The 20,868-nt window shown below is 38.6% G+C and overlaps 3 protein-coding genes across 4 annotated transcripts; 2 read left to right on the top strand and 1 right to left on the bottom strand.

The window, feature by feature from the left end:
* The first annotated feature begins 1,784 nt into the window (after positions 1–1,784).
* Positions 1,785–13,655, top strand: LOC109414164 (succinate--CoA ligase [ADP/GDP-forming] subunit alpha, mitochondrial). 2 transcript variants are annotated; one of them, XM_062860759.1, is made up of 5 exons: positions 1,785–1,809; positions 1,873–1,997; positions 2,285–2,730; positions 12,477–12,761; positions 12,825–13,655. In XM_062860759.1, exons 2-5 carry the CDS (start codon positions 1,961–1,963, stop codon positions 13,038–13,040), a joined length of 984 nt encoding a protein of 327 aa, XP_062716743.1. In that variant the 5' UTR covers positions 1,785–1,809; positions 1,873–1,960; the 3' UTR covers positions 13,041–13,655. The 2 variants fall into 2 exon arrangements, with proteins under 2 accessions (XP_062716743.1, XP_062716744.1); XM_062860760.1 differs by having other exon boundaries at positions 1,791–1,809; positions 1,876–1,997.
* A 945-nt stretch (positions 13,656–14,600) lies between these two features.
* Positions 14,601–15,956, top strand: LOC115269882 (putative nuclease HARBI1). Its single transcript, XM_029878678.2, has 2 exons — positions 14,601–15,088; positions 15,162–15,956. The coding sequence occupies exons 1-2, from the start codon at positions 14,681–14,683 to the stop codon at positions 15,954–15,956; spliced, it is 1,203 nt and encodes a 400-aa protein (XP_029734538.2). The 5' UTR covers positions 14,601–14,680.
* On the bottom strand, positions 15,945–17,314 carry LOC109428673 (uncharacterized). The gene is made up of 3 exons (XM_019704489.3): positions 16,507–17,314; positions 16,236–16,450; positions 15,945–16,176 (listed from the first exon to the last, which is right to left on the bottom strand). The coding sequence occupies exons 1-3, from the start codon at positions 17,078–17,080 to the stop codon at positions 16,009–16,011; spliced, it is 957 nt and encodes a 318-aa protein (XP_019560034.3). The 5' UTR covers positions 17,081–17,314; the 3' UTR covers positions 15,945–16,008.
* Between the last annotated feature and the right edge of the window lie 3,554 nt (positions 17,315–20,868).

Here is a 20,868-nt window from a genome sequence, read left to right as displayed (position 1 = left end):
CTGATTGGAGAAGAGCAGATGCAGGCAGCAGTGAAGCAGTAGGTCCCGAGTTCGAATCTTGTCATTGACGTGAGTTCTATCATATAAATGTGATTGAATTGCGTTAATATAAATAATATGGGTATAATGAGTTGTTTCAAATCATTCACATATGAGAAATATGCAAAAAGAAAAATATTTTTTGCTTTCATTCATACAGCTATATTAAAGAAACGTTTAAGAAAGTTTTTGACAAAATTTTTTCAACTAAATATAAACATTTAAATGATTGCCATATTTTGATTGCATTGTGCTGGAGTAATTGTCGTAGAAAATTTGTTATTTTGAATCTAGAAGCGTATGTGCTATAATTGTTTCTACGATCTTTGTTAGACAATTATATAAAAAGATCTTATACACAAAACGTTTCTGATATATTTGTAAATAATTATAGCAGGTTTGATCGTTGAACAACAGCTGCAAAATGATGGCACGATCATTGAATAAACATAACATTCACAATGTTTACAGAACGGCTGTTGTTGAACAAGTTCTCCTTTTCGGGGCTAACAAGAGATGAACAACAGTTTTCTCTCAACTAAACCAAAAATAGTTCAACATGTGCCTTAACAACGCTGCTTTGAGAAACATTTTTTAAACTAATTGTTTCTTGGGACCCTCTCATCATGCAAAAATTCAGCTCATTACTACAAATCTAGTACTTCACTGATTGTCTCCTATTCGTAATGCATTCCTGTGAATTTTTCAATTGATTGATGCACCAAGCGAAAAGAAGAAGAAGTTTTGACATCCGAGCGGTGTGCCATTTTCCATCGACCAAACAGTGACGAAGATCTCATCGGCGGCACACCGCTCGGATGCCAAATTTCTTCTTTTTTTTGCTTGGTGTATCAATCAATGCATTTAATATTTTGCCGCATTTTTCAACGCATTGGAGCATTTTGTATTTACCTACACTCAGAAATAAAAGTATACACGGAATTACTATTATTTATGCATTTTGTATCCGCATCTCTCTCATTCTCTTTCTGTTTTCATGCTATCTGCCGTTTACCCTGGGTTGAAGCGAAGTGATTTGTCAACCCAGACGAAGCAGCGGATAGTATGAAAACAGAAAGAGAGTGATAGAGATGTGGATACAAAATGCATAAATAATAGTAATTCCGTGCATACTTTTATTTCTGAGTGTACACTCAGCCAAATAACCTTAAAATTTCCATAAGGCCCAACTTATGAAACGGCCTTTAAATAATTCATAATGATTCGGATGAATTTCATAAGGTCACTCTATGACGTAAAATCGTCTCACAGCTTGGCTTTTATTGATGTTTAGCAACATGGTATTCTCAAGCGTCGGTAGCCGTGTGGATAAAACACGGGCTCGGTGATCCCGACGTTCATGGATCGAATCCAATCTGCATCATTTTAAGATTTTTTTGTTCTTTTCATAAGTCTATCTTATGAAATTTGTCATAGCAAGCACGATCAATTTTCATAAGGTATTCTTATGTCATCCATAAGAATTAGTTATAGCAAATTTTCATAAGGTTTTTCGATGAATTTCGCTAGTTTTTTTCGCTGAGTGTATATAAACGCATTTTCGATTCAGTAACTGTTGTTTTGGAAGTCCCGAGGGAAGTCCCTCGCCCAGTTCAACCAAAGTTTTCAGTGTCGCGCCCTCACGCGAACACGTTTCTGAAGGGAAATCGAAACACCTCGTTTTCAAGCGACCTTGCCTCGAATGCACCCCCAGTTTGACAGTTCAACCGAGAGACGTCTTCACTTCACTTCTTCCAAGAACAAGAGAAGGTGCGGTAGAGTTTTTTGCTTCGTAAAAATTCCAATAAAATTTCAATATTCGTATATTTCTAGTAGTAGTATCGACGACAGTGGTTCATTCACTGTTTCCTGAAAAGCGATCCGATTTCCAGCAGCGCCAGTTTCTGCGTAGTAATCAGCCATGGCCGCGACCGCAAGACTGTTTTCCCGTGTTAAAGGTAAGCGCACAAACTCCATTACTTGAGCTGGCTCGCACCATTCGGTTGCGGGATTTGCCGACATATGCAGGGAAATTATGTAATCTAGACTTCTAAAATTAGGCTTAATCAATCGAAACATCTGTTAGTTCAACCGTTCAGTTTGTGTGACACAAAACAAACAAAACGGCGGACTTGAGGAATGGGGATTTGCATACCGGTGCGCTGGGATTAGTTTGCATCTAATCTGGATGAATATACATAGCTATGGTGATTCACACAATGTATCTTTCCTGTCGCCGTTTTAGATGGTTTCACAACCAGCGTTCGGTTTGCGAGTTACGAAAGCACTCGGAAGAACCTGAAGCTGAACTCGAACTCGAAGGTCATCTGCCAGGGATTCACGGGCAAGCAGGGTACCTTCCACTCGCAACAGGCCCTGGAGTACGGAACGAAGCTGGTCGGAGGAGTTTCGCCCGGAAAGGGAGGTCGTCAGCATTTGAACCTGCCGGTGTTCAACTCGGTGAAGGAGGCCAAGGCGGCCACCGGTGCCGATGCGACCGTCATCTACGTTCCGCCACCCGGCGCGGCCAATGCCATTATGGAAGCCATCGAGGCGGAGATTCCGCTGGTCGTGTGCATTACCGAGGGTGTTCCCCAGCACGACATGGTCAAGGTCAAGCACGCCCTGCTGGCTCAGGACAAGTCCCGGCTGGTTGGCCCCAACTGCCCTGGAATTATTGCTCCCGAACAAGTGAGTTATAAATATGCATGCAATTGTTGTATTTCGTCGTGCGACCGTTTCTCGTTTCTTTCTCTTCTCTTATCAACGGGCAAAAGTCAATGCGAGTTCAAATATCAATCGAGCTGACTCGCTGGTCGTGACGTTTTAATGTTTTGATTTTGATAAACGCCGCACTGCTGTTGGCGCTCACAAACATATTCACAGATAATGGTTCTTGTAGGGGAAGTTAATCGAGTTTTAAATTCAACGTGCATTCAATTACGTTATTCTGTATCATGCTTTTCAGCTTTTGGTGTACCTACTCTTCAGAATGACAGGCTTTAATTTCTTAGGTTAAACTCAAATGTCTATCGTGAGCTGGTTAGTACCTAACTGGCAAATGCAGTAATAAATTTGTCTTTATTCGTTTGTTTTGTAAATTTTTAGTCTAAATTTATCTAGTTGAGATCTTGAAAGACTTAAGTCAACAAGAAATTTCTTGTTGAATTAAAGATGTTACTTATGGCATAACTGCTGGTCAAACTCATCATAGATTCATTATATAAATTGTAGGAGAGATTTGAAAATAAAATCTTTAAACATCTTGTTAAAATTTCCTATAAGTTTGTTTCAAAATTTTCCAGAAGTTTCGCAGATAATTCTGTAAAAAATGCAGTCAGGATTTCCATGAAGAACTTATCATGGATTAACGCAACAATATCCATTTGTATTTCTGCTAAGCAAAGCGTTATATTAATTTTCATTTTCCTTATTAACTTTGGCCTGAAGTTGATTTATAAATGTGGTCAAACATTTTTTGGGAGGTCACCAGAAACTAAAGTTTACTACTTAAGCGCCTAATCGCGGTGGATTACCCTGCTGGAATTATTGCCAGGATTCTTCTAATGTCGTTTTCGTTTTTGCGGTGGAGCTACACCGGTGCAGCACTTTTGCACCGAAAGTGTTCGTTTTTGATTTTCGTGCTGCACCGGTGTAGCACTTTTTCTGCACCGCTCAAGATAGTGCAACACTCAAAAATTCGAGAGTGTAGCAGGTGTACACCGTGTCCACCAATCAACGTTTCCAAAGTTGTAAATATTTTGGTTTTTATTCACGCACACCAATGCAACTGCACCGAAAATGTTCGGTTTTGCAGTGAAAAGTGTAGCACGAAGCGGTGTAGCACCGCCACAAAAACGAAAACGACATAAGAAATTCTGCAAAACTTCCGCCTGGGATTTCTCCTTTTTTTCAGAGATTCCACCAGAACTTCTTATTGGGATTTCTCCAGGAATTCGTGCTGCGATTTTTTCAAGAATTTCTACTGGTGTTTTCCCGGGATCACTCACAGAGTCCCTTCGTGAAAATGTTTCCCGGAACTCTTCCTGTGTTTTCGAAAAGAAATTTTCGTGGGATTTCTTCTAGGATTTATCCCGAGATTTTCACAAGATTTTTTTCTGTCAGGAACAAGGATATATCTCAGATGTTGTCGCGGAATTTCTTCTAGAGTTTCTCTCGGGATTTCTGTTGAGAAGTTTCCGCGATTCCTTTTTCTTGGGATTTATGCAGGAGATCTTCCAGGAGTGATTTCTGCGATTTCTTCTAGAATCCATTTCGAGTTTTCTGTGATTTTTCTGCAAAACTTCTTTCCGGGTGTTCTTCCGAAGTTTCTCCAGGTATTTCTTAATTAAATTTCCGTTAGCTTTCTTCTAGAGTTTCTCCCTAGATTTCAATAGCATTACAACCGGGATATTTCCTAAAGGTTGTCGTGGGATTTCTTTTGAAGTTTCATGTAAGATTTCTTCCGGAATTTTGCCCATAAGATTCCTGCCCGTGTTGATCCTGAGTTGTCTCTAATCGGTTTTCTGTAAGTATCCTTCAAGACATTCCACGCGTTACATTTGTTGCGCGAGAATCATATTTTTGCTTCCAAAAGCTGTTAGTGGGTCAATTCATGCCAACCAGCATCTCAAAAGATCAGATTTCAATAGAAGATTCGTTCTTGCTTTATAATTGCAAGTTGTACCTTAACTTCAAGAAAATCAGACAAACAGAGCGTAAGAATGGGATACCATCGCAAAAAATGACGAATTTTGACTTATCGCCAAGTAGAAGTACGTGGAATGTTTCCTTTTTTCTCCTAAGATTTTTCCATTGTCCTTTTGAGGATTTCTGTAGGAGCTATTACTAATATTTGGCTTATGGAGTTATTTTAGTAATTCTCCTAAGATTATTTTTGTCACAGATTTTTTTTTTGGTATTATTTGTAGAGCTCAGAGTTCTTACCAGAAATTGTCCCGAGATACTTGGTACTCTTTTTGGATTGTTTTTTTTAAATAATTGCTCTCGGAGCTCGAGGAGGTTTCTCTGAATGTCGCCCAGGACAACTTGCGAAATTCCTTGTAAGAAATTGCCAGAGAAATTTTGGAAAACGTGAGTAGGGGACCACGTCGGCCATTGTGGCAGCCATTTTTGTATTATCTTGGATACCATATCTGAGCGTAATCTCACGAGCAAATACATTACTGGTCAATATTATAGGCAATGCTCATGATACGATGTTTAGGTTGATAAATCTCCCTTAAGGATAGCTTTATTCAAATGCAATAATTTTAGTATTATTCAGAATGTCTACTACCTGGAAAAACCTGGAAAACCGGGAAACCTCAAGGAATTTTATTTAACAGGGAAAAACCTGGAATACTCAGGGAATATATTGAGTACTCAAGGAAATTTACTCAGATAAAAAAAAAAACCTTGGGTCGTATGAATAAAAACCTGGTAGTAAAAATCCCTATATAAATTTCGTAATGTGGTAGGTGGCAGCCATATTTATTAACAGTTCTTCTCTATCTCCCTCCGACTACCAGGCCTACTACAAGTCGTCTAGACTACCACATCTCCTTTTGTTGCAAGTTGGAAACCCTTTGTTGTTTCAATATATGTAGCGGAGCTAAACCAAAAACTTGATGGCTTCAGTGATATTCATCCAGGTTCTCCATAAGTGGATCGCATCGGAAACATTGATTGTAAACTCCTTCATTACGATCGGCAGAGTATTGGCAGAATACCATTACTTTCTGGTTCTTTCCTCATCATCACGCAAACGAATCCTCCAAAAAAACAGGTATCGAAGCATTATTACTCATTGAACAAAGAGAACTTGCTAGGCTGACTTATTTGTAGATTGATTGATTTGTCTTTATTATAGAGACTTTCAGCCCTTGGCTGGTTCGTCTCTATTTGTAGATGCCATACGGATCTTTTCTGGAATTCTGAATGTTTTGAGGCTCCTCAAAATTTAAGTTACGCTGCTTTGTACTGCCTTCTCAGGAAACTTCCAAATCTTTTGTTAAATGTTTTTCTCGTTATAGCATAATTCCTCGAATTTGTTTTTTTTCGTCATATCACATTTAGCATTAATCAAAATCTCCATCAACTTGTTCGAAATTTATGATTCCCAACTCGTTCTCGATCACTGAGAACTGTTTGAAACAACATTATTCTGCCTTCTCCGGGCCAATGCGTTCCTAGCGCGTTAAAGGACTTTAATACTTTCTGCCTTTTCCGAGCCAACACGTCGCCAGCGAGTTGCTCGTTAAGGACTTTGAGACCTCTTTGCCTCCTCCGGACCAACGCTTCTCTGCGTTGTCCGTTAAGGATTTTGTTATTGCCTCTTCCGGACCAACGTGTTGGTAGCACGTTGTCCGTTAAGGACTTTGATAGTGTTACCAGCGGCGTCATGGTCGCAATTTTTTCCGCAGTCAAGTTCGCAGATTGTGAACAATCCTCGGTACTCACTTTACGTAATTTATGTTTAGTCCCTTACTGTCAGAGCTGTCAGATCAGTGTAACACGCTAATTAAAATTTACACAAAAGGCAATTTACACGGAAAAAAATACACGGTTATGAATATTTATTGGGTACCGGACTGGTCACCGAAAATTTGATCGTTTTCTATGGTACATCGAGGTCTTGAAATTAGTCTATGGTGTTACCTTCTCCGAGCCAACACGTCGGTAACGTGTTGCTCGTTAAGGATTTTGATACTTTTTCGTGCCTTCTCCGAACCAATGTGCTGGCAGCACGTTGTCCGTTAAGGACTTTGATATTTTAATTCATATTTATCTATCACCGAGCTACAAACCGTGACCACAGGCAGTTCGAAGTGCGCAATCCATGGCGCAAACACATGAGCAAAGTTTCCAAGCTTTGGCAAAAATACTCGATAAGATTTTGTCTTGTACAATGCTGGTATCATACCAGCATTGTACAAGACCGTATGATGCTGGTATTGTTACTCTTGGCTTGATATTGCACAGCATATTCTAGGAATAGTAATCCCGAGAAGAAATATTAAGGACATTCAAGGAGGAATTCGGAAAACTTCGTGGAATCCTGAAGGCAGCTACGGACGAAATTCTGCGAGGAAAACAAGAGAAATATAGGAAAACTATCGGTAAAAATCCCGACAAACTATTGGACAGCCACTAAAAAAGACACGGACACTGTCTTCAACCAGCGCCTGTACCGACTGAACGAAACTTAACACGGAGTGGCTACGTATAAGAAGCCATTCCCGCGAAAAATTCCATCGCTCGAAGCGGGAATCGAACCCTTACCCATCCGGACACTAACCGCATGGCTACGAGGCTCGACCAATAACATTCTTGAAGAAACTTTGAATAGTTTTGGATGGATCTTTAGGAGGAGCGAGGAGGAGCGAGAATCTCTGAAAGTAGGGTGGGGCGGAGCAAGATGGGTCGCGGGGCAAGATGGGCCAGTGCCATTTTCAAGTGCATTACTCATGTTTTGATTTTGTTAATAATTTTGTTAGATGACTAGCATGAATATACAAAAGTTTGGGGCATTGATTGAAAAATTATTCACTCTCATTGGAAATAAAAAATAAAATGTTTTTTGGCCATTTTTCTTATGCGATACATTCCATATAATCTCCATATAAACGGCCGCGGGGCAAGATGGGTCACCTTCAATTTTGAACGTATTTTTGGAGCATTCAAAAGTTATTTATTTTTTATTACAAGACTATCTCATAATTGACTTCAATCAAGCGGAATGAATGCTCAAAATTATAACATAAAATTATGATAATATTTTAGTGAAAACATCGATTCGCAAGTCGCCTTAGGGCCACTCAAATCGTAAAGTTTTATATATTCCAAATACATTTATAAAATGTTTACTAGTAGCTCGTGTTTACTCAGTATGGATATGGAGCATATGTGAATGCGGAACAAATCTTATATTTTGACGTTTTTCGTTGAGAATATGTGAATTACTTAAAAGGTGACCCATCTTGCCCCGCACTTTTTGCACGGCGCAAAATTGATCACCTTTTAAAACTGCTTGTTTAACATCATATTTTGTATTTATTGAACTTTTATCGACTTTTAGCATAGGTAACTAGTGTATTAAAGAGTAACGGACGAATACAAACCAAAACGATTTGTATTTACAAAGTTATGGTGGTCCATCCTTAGGTGACCCATCTTGCCCCGCCCCACCCTATATCGGAAAACCTCTGCAAGAAATATCGGGATGTACTCGAAACAGATATCTCGTGAAAGAATCCTGCAGAAATCCAGGAATAAACTCTGGAAGAAATTCCAGGAACCTCAGGGCTCAGAAATCTTGGAAGAATTTTTGAAGAGTACGGGAACTTACGTATTTTCGGTAGTTTTGTTCTCATCGTCTTGGTTTTTTTTTTTTGAAACCTGTTGAACTTAGAGTTGACATCAAATTCTTCCCAACCAAGCTGAATATGACCAAGTTTCAGGCAATTTGGCCGACATACATCCCTTATGACGAAGAGACCAAACCTGCCGATGATATCCTTTATCCCTAGTTCTCATCCTATTACCACCGATTCCAAACATTTGCAAACGATGAGCTATTGTAATTTTAATTGTAATTGCTCAGTCCACACCCATGCCGACAACTGTCAGCCCATCTGCTTGTAGGCAGATGTGGACCTACTAAGCCTCCCCCGTTAACATGTCCTACACCGAATTAGCACACCGGGATCTTCCACAGGCAGGCGCTGGCGTTACCAGTCCCAAGAAGTGTCAGATACATTAAATAGATGGGGTAGAGGATGTAAGAAGATGTGGGAATAGGATGGGAAGAGGCAGAAAATTAAGAGAAGAGATAGTAGAGAGGTTTTGATTTTGTTGCTGAAACGAGAAAAAAAAAGAATGATAAAGAACATTAGCGATATGTTCATAGATTATGATTTGGTCGATAATTTCTCATCTATTTTGTTTCCATATCGTTGCATCGGTGACAATTTTCATCGCCTTTCTAGTTTTTGTTAGGGCCGTCTCGCGTTTTTTCGTCATGTCCTCTTTGCCGGTTGGCGACGTTCGGGATGTAAGTAGAAAAGCATGCATGATTAGTACGACAGTAATTGTGATTGCTCAGTACTTCCAGCCCATTTGTCCGCAGTACATATGAGGCATCCGATTTTAACAAGTCTTACACAGAATTACAAACCCGGATCTTTCACAGACAGTCCTAACTAGTGTCAGATAAGTTCAATTGAGGATATGAAGCGGTAAAATGAGAAGACAGTAGAGAAGGTTTGGTTCATTGGTAGCTGTGTTTACTGCCGGTGGACGCATAATTGTCCCGCCATGCGCAAAAACAGACAATCGAGAAAATCGCGTCCAAAGTTCAAAAAAGTAAGTTGGCTCAACTTTGAAGCATAAGTGCTCGTCGTGTTCTAACATCGACTAATTTTGAATTTGAGCACTATTTTTTTTTGTTTTAGAGCGATTTTAATGTTCCATAGGATTTGCAATAAAACGTGATGCTTATGCGTCCACTTTTTAGAATGTGACAAATCGGCGTTGCATTTTTTCGACAATTTTCGGAACAAACTACCTGTTTTTATTTCCCTACTAGCTGCCCCGGCAAACTTTGTCTTGCCAAGCTGTGGTTGTTTGACAACTGTTGAGGTCATTGCAGCAACGCACTCTAGATTGATTTGATTTTGATCACGCTGAATTTGTTCCCGGCTCATAAAAAATCAGTTCTTTATCAGGTTTCTCACTTTTCTAGATGATTTTCATAACTTTTTGTACATATAAATACAGCCACCACGATTACGAACCGAACCGTGCAAGAGACATGTTGTTCGGTTCATCTGTTCTTGAGTTTTGTTGCCTCAAAGGGACTACAAACTCATTTTTATATATATAGATAGATATGGTAGTACACTATGATTCATGTTCATAAGCTGCAAAACCTCAATATTGCCAAAAATGCACATGGGACAAATATGCTTCCACCGGCAGTTTATGTGATGTTTGTCTGACATTGAAAAACTATTTTCCGTAAGTGTTTAACTCTCCATCCCAAATTTAATACCGGAAAAATATCTGATCAGATGTATAGTTTGGCAATTCTATGTCCACATTGAAATGCTTTTGTTAATACATCTTTTATCAAGAAGGAATAATGTTGTTTACTATTATAAAATAATTCAGCTAATGTATTGTAATCAGAGCTGCCACAATACAGGGTTGTACACGATAAAATTTTTGACACTCCCTCTTTTATTTTTAAACCGCAAGGCAATGGAACAAGTTTGGTAACTCAAAAAATAATATATTTTTGAAACTATTTTATAAGCTAAAGGGGCCATTAGACTGTTTGTCATAATGACAAATATTTGCCATGGTAGTCCGACATTTATCCGAGGTTGCCATGATTTACGTTGTGTTGGTCATTTGTTGGGCTTGTTTGGCCAAATATTTGTCATGTCTAATGGGACCTTTACATCCCTAGTGAAAAACTTCGACATAGTAGAATAAACGAGGGGGTGCCAACTTTTTTCTTATACGGAATACAGATAATGTGGCAGCTCTGATTGTAATCCAGAATAAACCTACAGAAAATGTCTCAATAAAAAGTAAACTCTAGTTCAACTAACTACACAAATTAAAAAGTGTTATTATATTTTAACAATGATTTCATCCTAATCTTGACCCTAACATAGTTATGCGCTTAGTGTAAGTGGACGCCGCTTATGATTTTGGTTGGACAATGACCAAAAATAGTGTTGTTTCGACAATAGCCACATACTATGCCCTACGACATTGACGATTCTATTGTCTATGGCTCACCTGTTTCGCGCCACCCAGCAGGGACCCAATTCAGTATATCCGCTCCACGCAATGTACCGTACCTCTTTTGATTTGTGATATATTACGCGGAACATTACCCTCTTCATTCGGATAGTGGCTACCCGAGCAAAGCCTGACAGCAAATTGAAAACAAATTTTGATGTTGTGATATTGCAAATTATGATAACTCAGGTTGTTGTCGTTTTGGTCGTTTTAACGGTTAAAACATCAAAAATGATAGCAGAAAAATGTTCCCGTAACATCAAGTTGAAAATAAGTCCTGCTATCAGTGATAGCAAATTGATAACTGTTTTTGCTATCAGTACAAAAAAATTGAAAAATCGTTAAATATAGGGATTTTTCGAATAATATGAAATCCTGAATGCCATAAGATAATTACACTAATGATATAATCTTAGAGTTATTATACAAGGTTGCCTAGAAATTTTAAAATAACTTAAAAACTTAATTTTTATAATAGTTTGAAATGGCAGCAAAACGAAATCTAAATTTGAAATCAAATTTAGTCAAGACAGACTGATATCAAAATATGATATCAATTTGCTGCTGAATACAAATCGAGTTTTCGATTTGCTATCATTTTGTTGTTAGACTCTGCTCGGGTATGTAACCCATTGGATTGAAAACCTCCATCAAACATGAAGCGATTAATCGGAGACTGAAGACTCTATACCAAATTTGGCTCAGAGACAGGTAATCGGTGAGGTCAGTTTTTCTCGTTTGTCAGAGACGATTGATACGTATTAAGACAAACTTTCCACTGCATCCGCCAGCAATAATCGGTGATCGATCAACATTCCGAGTACCCCAATTTACACAAGAATGCCTAGGATCACCGCTCATGCTTTACAATACAGTTGGAAAAACTAGAACAACACCTGGCCACAATGATGCATAAAGCACTAAAGCGGACCGGAAGTGTCGGTGAGCCAGCCCCACCCCAAACATTTCCAAACGATGAGCTAATGCTTATATACTCCAAAAATATCCTAAATGTTGTTTGCGCATAGCCTTATAGACGGGAGGTGGCGGCAGCATATAGTTTTAGAGCTTAGTTTACCCAAACTCCGCTATAAACTTATGGCCGGCAATTATGAGCAGAGCAGCTATTTACGAATAAAAAAAGAACGATTTAACAGTCATATGACCTGTGGAATTACTGATTGGATTCCTGATGTTTTTTCACGATATTTTAGAGAGGAAATATCAAAGCAATTTCTTAAAATCGATCAAAAAAAAAATCTGCGAAAAGTTTTAAAAACCTAGTTTTTTGTTTTATTTTCGAAGGAATTTTCTTGGAAGAATTCAACGATTTGGAGGGATTCTTGGACAATAAATCTTGCTTGTAAATTTTTTACTGAATTTTGAAGGATATGTCTGTACAGTTTTTGAAAAGTATGTATATAAATTTCATAAAATTAAGCCTTCCAAATTTTTGCTGGAAAACTCAGGAAGTAATATGTTTGTCTAAGATACTATAAAAAGCTAGTTTATTCAAAGTGGATGTCACGCCAATTAGCATATAAGCAAATCATATGATAAAACCTATATGACAACGTAGCTAGTTGCTAATTGATACTAATTGATGATTCTCTTTCTTGTAGTGCAAAATCGGCATCATGCCGGGCCACATCCACAAGCGTGGCAAGATCGGCGTGGTGTCCCGTTCTGGTACGCTAACCTACGAAGCCGTGCACCAAACGACCGAGGTGGGTCTCGGCCAAACCCTATGCGTCGGAATCGGTGGTGATCCTTTCAACGGAACCGATTTCATTGACTGCCTCGAGGTCTTCCTCAAGGATCCGGACACCAAGGGTATCATCTTGATCGGTGAGATCGGTGGTGTGGCGGAGGAAAAAGCTGCCGACTATCTGATGCAATATAATCAGGTAAGCGTGTAGATCGTCACTTAGATTGAAATTGGTGTTATCCGATATGTTCCCATCCCACAGGGTATCAAGGCCAAGCCAGTGGTGTCGTTCATTGCCGGTCTGTCGGCCCCGCCCGGTCGTCGGATGGGTCACGCCGGTGCCATCATCTCCGGTGGCAAGGGAGGCGCCCAGGACAAGATCAACGCGCTGGAGAAGGCCGGTGTCATCGTGACAAGAAGCCCGGCCCAAATGGGCAAAGAATTGTTCAAAGAAATGAAGAGATTGGAACTCGCCTAAGTAAAATACCGAGCGTGTAGACGCTCACCACAACAACTCCCATCATAAACCGTCAACAAAACCGGAAAAAAGTGTGTAGTAAATCTAGGAGTATTTTCTTCAATGTTACCCTCAGTCGAAGGACGTTTTATGTTTTTCCTTTTTTTATACAAACAGAATTGAGCAATAAACGATTAGCTCAGAAATATACACGAAGAACTAAGTACGAAAATGCATTATTTGAATCCGACATGGGAATAGAGCAATGGAGTGAAGGAACGTGCAAAAACACCGAATGAAGCCTTTAGGTGGGAATGTATTGCAAATCGATATACATATGATACGAGAAGACTAAACTGCAGTAAGCTGCACAATGGTGCCGATGTTGAAATGCTGGCGGAATGTTTATTCCGTTCGATTTTAGCTTTTTGTGTATTCACACTCGAAATTATAATATTGAATTCTGCACAACATGATAGAGACAAGTCATACATGAATGTTCGAATCTAATGCCCGATATCTTCACTTTTCATCCTAGAACGATCTAGTGCGATGGTTAGAACAAAGTGAACTTTTAATCGATAAAATACCAAACCACATGAAATATAAAACTATTGAATAATCGTTAAATTAGAATCGTTATTGTTATCTTGTTTCGAAAGCCCTTGAAGGTCTGGGTTGCTGATGATTGGTTCCAACGAATGAATGGCATTGGCAACAACACCAATTAGAAATTTCAAAGCCACGGTTGACTTGTGGAATCTAATTGCTGAGCGATAACGAATAATGATTAGTTAGATTCTACAAGAAAAATATAATTTTATGGATCATTGAAGAGGGGTTAAAAATTTGGTTTAATCACTGCTTGTGACAGCTTCTGAGAATTTTGGTCAACTCATAAGCAACTTTTGAATTAAACTCGGTCTTAGCTAAGATGCCTTATATTCGCTGATCCAGATTGCTTCACTGTTGCTTGAAGTCGCTGTGGAAGTGCTCATAGAACACTAAACTGGTAAAACTGTGTTATTAGGGGGGAATGGGGGAAAATGGGCGCTTCCAGTCTATGACACAAAACTAATTGAACCCCGTAAATTGTATCTATCATTTTTACATTAGGAAAAACTGTTTGATTAGCCGCAATTAGTTGAAACTATTTTTAAACCAGAAAAAAACGAGGTTGGGGAGTTGAAGCTGCGCCGCCATGATCCTCTGAGTCTGCCTCTGCTACGATGTCCTGCACTTTCGCTCCCGAATTTCTGTTACTATCGGCTTTTGGTGACAAAGACGATGGAGCTCCACGTTGTAGATTCAATTGTGAAACCACCATGCACGAATGATATACCGCACGCATCTATTGATGAAGACTTGCAGCCGTTGAGCGTTCTCCGCTGATACACACCAGGTTTCATTGGCGTACAACAGCACTTATTCGTTCACGTTTGAGTTGAAAATTCTGGTTTTGATACGACGATTGTTTTTCCATACATTTTTTAAACTAGCAAAAGCTGCCCTCGCCATCTTTATCCGTGCATCTATGTCACTCTTGGTACCGCTCTCGGCCGCCGCTTGACTACCAAGATATTGGCCCGTATGAATAAAAAGTAGTAATCCACATTTTACTACAATTTTAGTAGTATTTACTACAATTGTAGTAAAATGGTATGAATAAAAGATTGTTTACTACACTACAATTTTCGAACAACTACTTTTGTGGAACATGTTCATCGTGTGGTATGAATAAAAGTAGTAAATACTACAATTTATTTGTAGTCTGCTCTGGAGCATGCTACAAAGTTGTTTTCAGCGAGTGGTTTTGCAGTCAATTCAGAAAAAAAAAACAAGATATGGCTATGTTTATGAATTTGAGTGAACGTCGTCAGAAAATTTACGTAAATAGACGCAACACCAACAGTGACAACTACAGAAATTTGTATCGATTTACGGAAGAGAACGTTGAATGGTTGACCGAAGAGTTTTTGGCTAGCTGTTCCGAAACCCGAGGAGGAGCACTGAATCGCGATAGAAAGATGCGTACATTTCTTCGCTATATTGGCGACCCCGGTTTTCAGGTAATAAATTTCAAATTATATGGTGAAATTGAAACGATTGAAGCCTTATTCTATCAATAATATTCTATTCCAGGTTGGCGTTGGAGAGGTTATTGGTATTCATCAAACCACAGCATGCAAGACTATATGGGATGTGTGTCAGAAAATTACCGAAAAGGTAGACCGTTGGATTCAATTTCCTAACTCAATTGAGGACATGAAGCGTGCACAGGTTCTTTGGTCAAAAAATCACAAGTTCCCACAGGCAATTGGCGCAATTGATTGTACTCATGTTCTAATAATGAAGCCGCATGACCATGGTGACGAATTTGTGAACAGGAAGGGGTCTGCCTCTTTTAATATCCAGGCAACTTGTGATGGTAAAGAAGCATTTACTTCCATTGACTGTTCCTGGCCAGGTTCTGTACATGATTCAAGAATTTGGAAAAATTCGGCTATTCATAACATCATGAATGAAAACTCTTCTGGCGCAATTCTTTTGGGAGACGAAGGATATGGAATCGCACCGTGGTTGATGACCCCTTACCGCAATCCGGATATGCCACAGCAAATGAATTACAATAAAATTCACAGTCGTGAGCGGGTGGTGATTGAGCGTGTGTTTGGTCAAGTTAAAAGACGTTTCCCTATTTTAAAGTCCAAGATACGGATAAGGACCGACAGAATTCCAACAATAATCTTAGCCTGCTTTATCTTACATAATGTGGCGAAATATCTCGGAGAAGAGGAATTTGAAGACGATTCGGCGGATCTACGATTGCATGTTGCACCAGCAAATGAGAATAGAAACGACACCATCAAAATGAGAGGCGATTCACGTCGAGATTTGATTTCACAGTTTTTATTCGATAGAACAAATGTATTATAACATTTTTTTTTCTTTTTGAATTCTATTCTGAATAAAATCGTTTAAAAAAACATTAATCTGTGGTATTCATGCGCATTTCAATGTACTGGTCCACTTTAGTTAAGGTCTCTCCCATTCGCTGGTATACAAGCCGTTGTTCTTCAAACACTTCCAACTGCTTCAATAGTACGTGGCGTTGCAGCTCTACTAGGGTCAGTGTTGATGTTGTTGGAGTTTCATGCTGCAATTAAACAAGCGTTAAACATACCAATAAGTACAAAGATTATAAATGAACAATACCTGTTGTTTAGAGCGCTTCTGATGTCTTTTTGGTAGTACTGGAGTTGCATTTAAAGAGGGAGAAGCAATCTCTCCTTCGAAATCTTCCGGATCCGATGAAGCTGGTGGAGCATATTCTGTGTCTTCCACATTTGGGTCTTGTGGCGCGGATGGAGGGCCGGCTGAAGTAGATGAACCAGTGTGCACGCCACCTGATGCACCGGCGGAAGTACCATCTATAATAAAGTTTTGTCATTTTTACTGTTATTTAAGCGTGAAAATTGGTACTTACATGACAATTTGACAACTGTCGGGTTTTCTTCTGCACCCATCAGCTTGAAAAAGATCTTTTCTCCCTCGTTGAGTACAATCTTTTTGTTTCCAGTCGCCTTCAAATCTGTTTTGGATTTGATACGGCTCTTCATGTTATTAATTTTCTTCAGAATCTGCTGCTCTGTGGCTTTGACACCCTTCCGAAGAAGGATGTAGTCAATAACTTCCTGCATTGCCTTCTTCTTCTTAATCTTCATCGCCGGTGTAGCAGCCTTCTTCAAAAGCGCGGATCCACAGTCTGCCAATGCTGTGCTGAAAAGGACATCGCTGATTCGGTTCGGGGCAAACTGTTCCTCACCTTCAGCCTCAGGTACATTTGCATCCACCGGTGCATACACCGTCTCGTTGTCTTCCATCAATTCCACTGGATCATAATCGATCGGGATGGGTGGCTCCTCGATTGGCTGCACATTCACTTCGTCCACAACGCGTGATGAAACGGGTGCACTGATGAATCGTTCATCGTTTGAATCATTCACGAATCCGGGGAAAAAATCCTCCGAATTCATATCGCGGAAATATTTGCTAGCCATTTTTCAGAGTCCAAAAGATGCACCAAACAACGCGTGTAAACAAATATTTGACATAACCAAATATGTTGACATCTTGTTGTTGTAGTAAGTACTACATTTTTGTTTTCGAATATAGTATTTACTACTATGTTCGAAAAACTTTTTATTCATACCAAACCAAATTTACTACATGTGGATCATACTACAAAGTAGTAACTACAAAGCCTCGTTTTTGCTACTTTTTATTCATACGGGCCATTGGAAGCTTTCAACATTCTCTATTGCTTGCCCAGCTACCGTGAAGCTTGAAGAGTTGGCCGCTTAATACAACCAAGATATTTTTGTCTTGTTATCATCATGTAATGAATTTGTTACCGTCCATGGGATTTTCGTGGATTTGCTGTTGTTGATATTCTTCTTTGCGGCATCGCACACGCGCACTCCCACTCTCACGCGTAACTATAACGGCGCCCTAAGAGCACCGCCACGGGAGTCCCTATCTGGGTCCCTATCCCTATTTCCGGGCCCTGAATAGGGACCCATGTTCACACCGGCGGTATCTAAACGGGAATGAAAAAAAAGGACACGACATGGGATTAGCGATGGGTTTCCACATTTGGGGACCCACTCAAATCTTGCACTGAGTTGCTATTCCGATGGTTTGTGTGACGTCACTTTCTTTATTTATATTTTGCGGTGAAGTGAGCTGAGCAGTGGTGTGGAAAATAAACAGCAGTGGATCAATAAACCAAGAGATGAATATCAGCCATTTTACGAAGTGACAACAATGTTGATGATGATATTGGTTTTCACGGGTTATTGGACGCTACCTTCTGTCAAAATTCATTCATAAAATCGGCTCGTAAAATGGACTATTGATGCACTTTGTCTTACGTGACTAGATGTTTTCCAGAACCCTATCACAAACAAACAGACGCAACACTAATAATTCCCACGTACATCGATTCAACGGTTTTATTTAAGAAATTAATAGTTGGTCAACTGCCCATCTGTGGCACTCGCAGTGTTTTTGTTCAAGTTTTACATTCGCTCACTATTGTCACCTAGTTTATGATTGGCCACTCTATTGGCCAAACTCAGTCCTTTTATACCCCGGACAGACATGTGATACGAGTGTGATTCCTGTACAACGGTACGCAGTGTCCAGAAAATTCTAACAAGACTGACTTGAACTGAGAGTATTGTAGTATTTAAATATTATTTAAAAAATAAAACGACAAGAAATGGCTAGAGGGAGACCGGAGACTTCTTGTCTGTGATGAAATGTTAGAAGTGTTACGTGTGCTTGTCTGTGACCCTTTATGTCTTTGTGATTTTATGCAGGATTCATCAAAAGTCATAAGGACATATTTAATTTGTTTCAGTTTGTACTACGTCCAATAAAAACTGAGGACTCATTTCAGAGCTCATTTCTTGCACTGAGTTGCTATTCTGATTGTGTGACGTCACTTTCTTTATTTACAGTTTGCGATTTTTTATTTATTGTTTGCATTTTGAAGTGAAAAGCGGTGTGTAAAATGAACAGCAGTGGAATCAAAGCGAGACGGACGCAGCGCTGCGAAACCACAATGCACTTAGGGGGTTGTGGGGCAAGATGGCCATATGGGGCAAGATGGCCACCCTGTGTTTTAAGCATAAATTCGCAACACAAAAATATTTTCTACATGGGTTGTGATTATAAACAATGCTTCATGTTTATAATGTGCGAAAAAGTTACTATTTGTTTGAAAAATCTACTATAAAATAGTGTATGAAGTTTGAGTGTTCAAAAACAGTGTTTTCTTATAGTATCAGGTCATCTGATTTTAAGGATTAGTAATGAAATAACATCGTTTTAAAAATTATTTTTAATTTTTAATGGTGTCTATATGTGACTGTTGTTGATCCTGAACAATAAAATTTCAAAGTTTTGAATTGATTATGCCATATAAGAAATGATAAACGTATTGTAATCATTCGGGGCAAGATGGCCACCTATGGTAAGGCCTATGCCGCCATCCAAAAATCAATCTAAAGCAGCCTCAAAACTGTTATTGATGTTTAAAGATACTGCAAAACCACAGAAAATTGCTTTTTCATATTAGTTGGGGCTGTTAAAATTAACTACGATGTAGATGATACCTCAGAAAAACTTTGAAGTTATTTGCTCTTGAACGGTGATTGGTTTCATTGAATATTTTGGTACAGAGATGGAAAATCGTAGCTAAAACCGCCATAAGAGGGTTCGTTACAAGACGTTGAATTACAGTATAATGCGTGAAAAGAGTAGTAATGTATCTGCAGATAAATCGTTTCGAGAGAAACAAGTTTGCTGAAAAAAATATACCAAATCATAGAACATTTCCAAAGAAATTTCTATCAATTTTATTTCAAACATTATCATAAAGAAAATGTTGGCAAATACCACACCATCTGTAGGCAAAGCGTTGCGGATGATTCGACCTTGGTTTATTGAACGTTGATTAGGGATTAAAGCACACTAATTGTGAAAATTTAGCTCTGTGGCCGTCTTGCCCCATATGGCAAAAATTCTATGTCGAAAGTAACATTTTTCAAATGAATTTATTTTGCATTCGTAGTGCAAAATAAAATCAGGGTGTCGACTCAATTTTGAAAATCAAATTCCCTGACTTTCCCTGACTTTCCAGTCACTTTCACTGAAAATTCCAGGTCATGCTAATCAAAGCTTAAGGGTGTCTGCTCATGAGATAAAATAAAATTCTCTGAATTTTCCTGGTTTTTCTAGGAGTGGAAAAATATAAAAAAAAAACAAGTAAGCTAAACCAGATTTTTTTCCAATAGATTTAAGGCATATTTGCAGTATTTCTTCAGAATTCTTCTATCTGATGTGTGTTACGTGTGTTGGAAATAACTTTTGACACGTCTATCAAAAACTCCCTAATTTAGATAAAAATCCTTTCAGAAGACCAGCAAACGCCAAAAACGCCAAAATTACAACTAGGATATTCGAAAGACATATCCCCAGAACATCATTAGGATGACATCTTGATTTTATTTTATTAGTTAGAACTACTCTATGAGCTACTCCAGATGGCTGCAATTTTGTCGCAAATTTTGCATGTACCTATATTTAAATTTCATAATGAAAGAAATCCTTAAAATAAAATCCGCCGAGCACTCTACAAAAATCCTTCAGCAAGAGATTCATCAAAAGTTCTGCAATAAATAAGAAAATATATTGGCAATATCTGAATGCAGTTTATAAACTTTCTTAATTTGTCAAAAAGACTTTCATGAATCGTGCAACTTTTCATGGAAAATTCTCTAAGAGGTTTGCCACAATGCTGACAAACTCATTTAGAACTCATTTAGATTTTTTTTCTCGAAAATTCTTCACACTTATTTTGTAAATATTATGTACCAAAAATACTCTAAAATGCTCCATCAAGCGCTTTCGAAAAGTCCTCTATGCATTGATGGAAAATCTGTTGAATCTTAAAATAAGATTACAGGATATCTAGCAGGTTATGTTTTGAAATTCTTCCAAAACTAGGAATTGCAACATGAATTTCACTTGAAGACTTTTTAGAAGATTGATAATCTAGTCTTCGTTACATAGTTATCATCTTGAAATAGCTGAAACTTTTCAAATGCTTTTCAGGAATGGAAAAACTAGCATAATAGAGAATGTCTTTTCTGTTTTATTGTGCTTTTATCTTCTTAAATCTCAATAAATTTACAATTTTATTGGAATCTTTGGTAAACTCGTTACTTGATGCTTTCCATATTCTCATAGAAATTCTTGATGGTTTCTTTACTGTAGACTT

This window comes from Aedes albopictus, chromosome 3, assembly GCF_035046485.1.
Source record: "Aedes albopictus strain Foshan chromosome 3, AalbF5, whole genome shotgun sequence".
NCBI lineage: Eukaryota > Metazoa > Arthropoda > Insecta > Diptera > Culicidae > Aedes > Aedes albopictus.
Note: the sequence above shows the minus strand (reverse complement) of the source record. Positions and strands in the feature narration are given on the sequence as shown.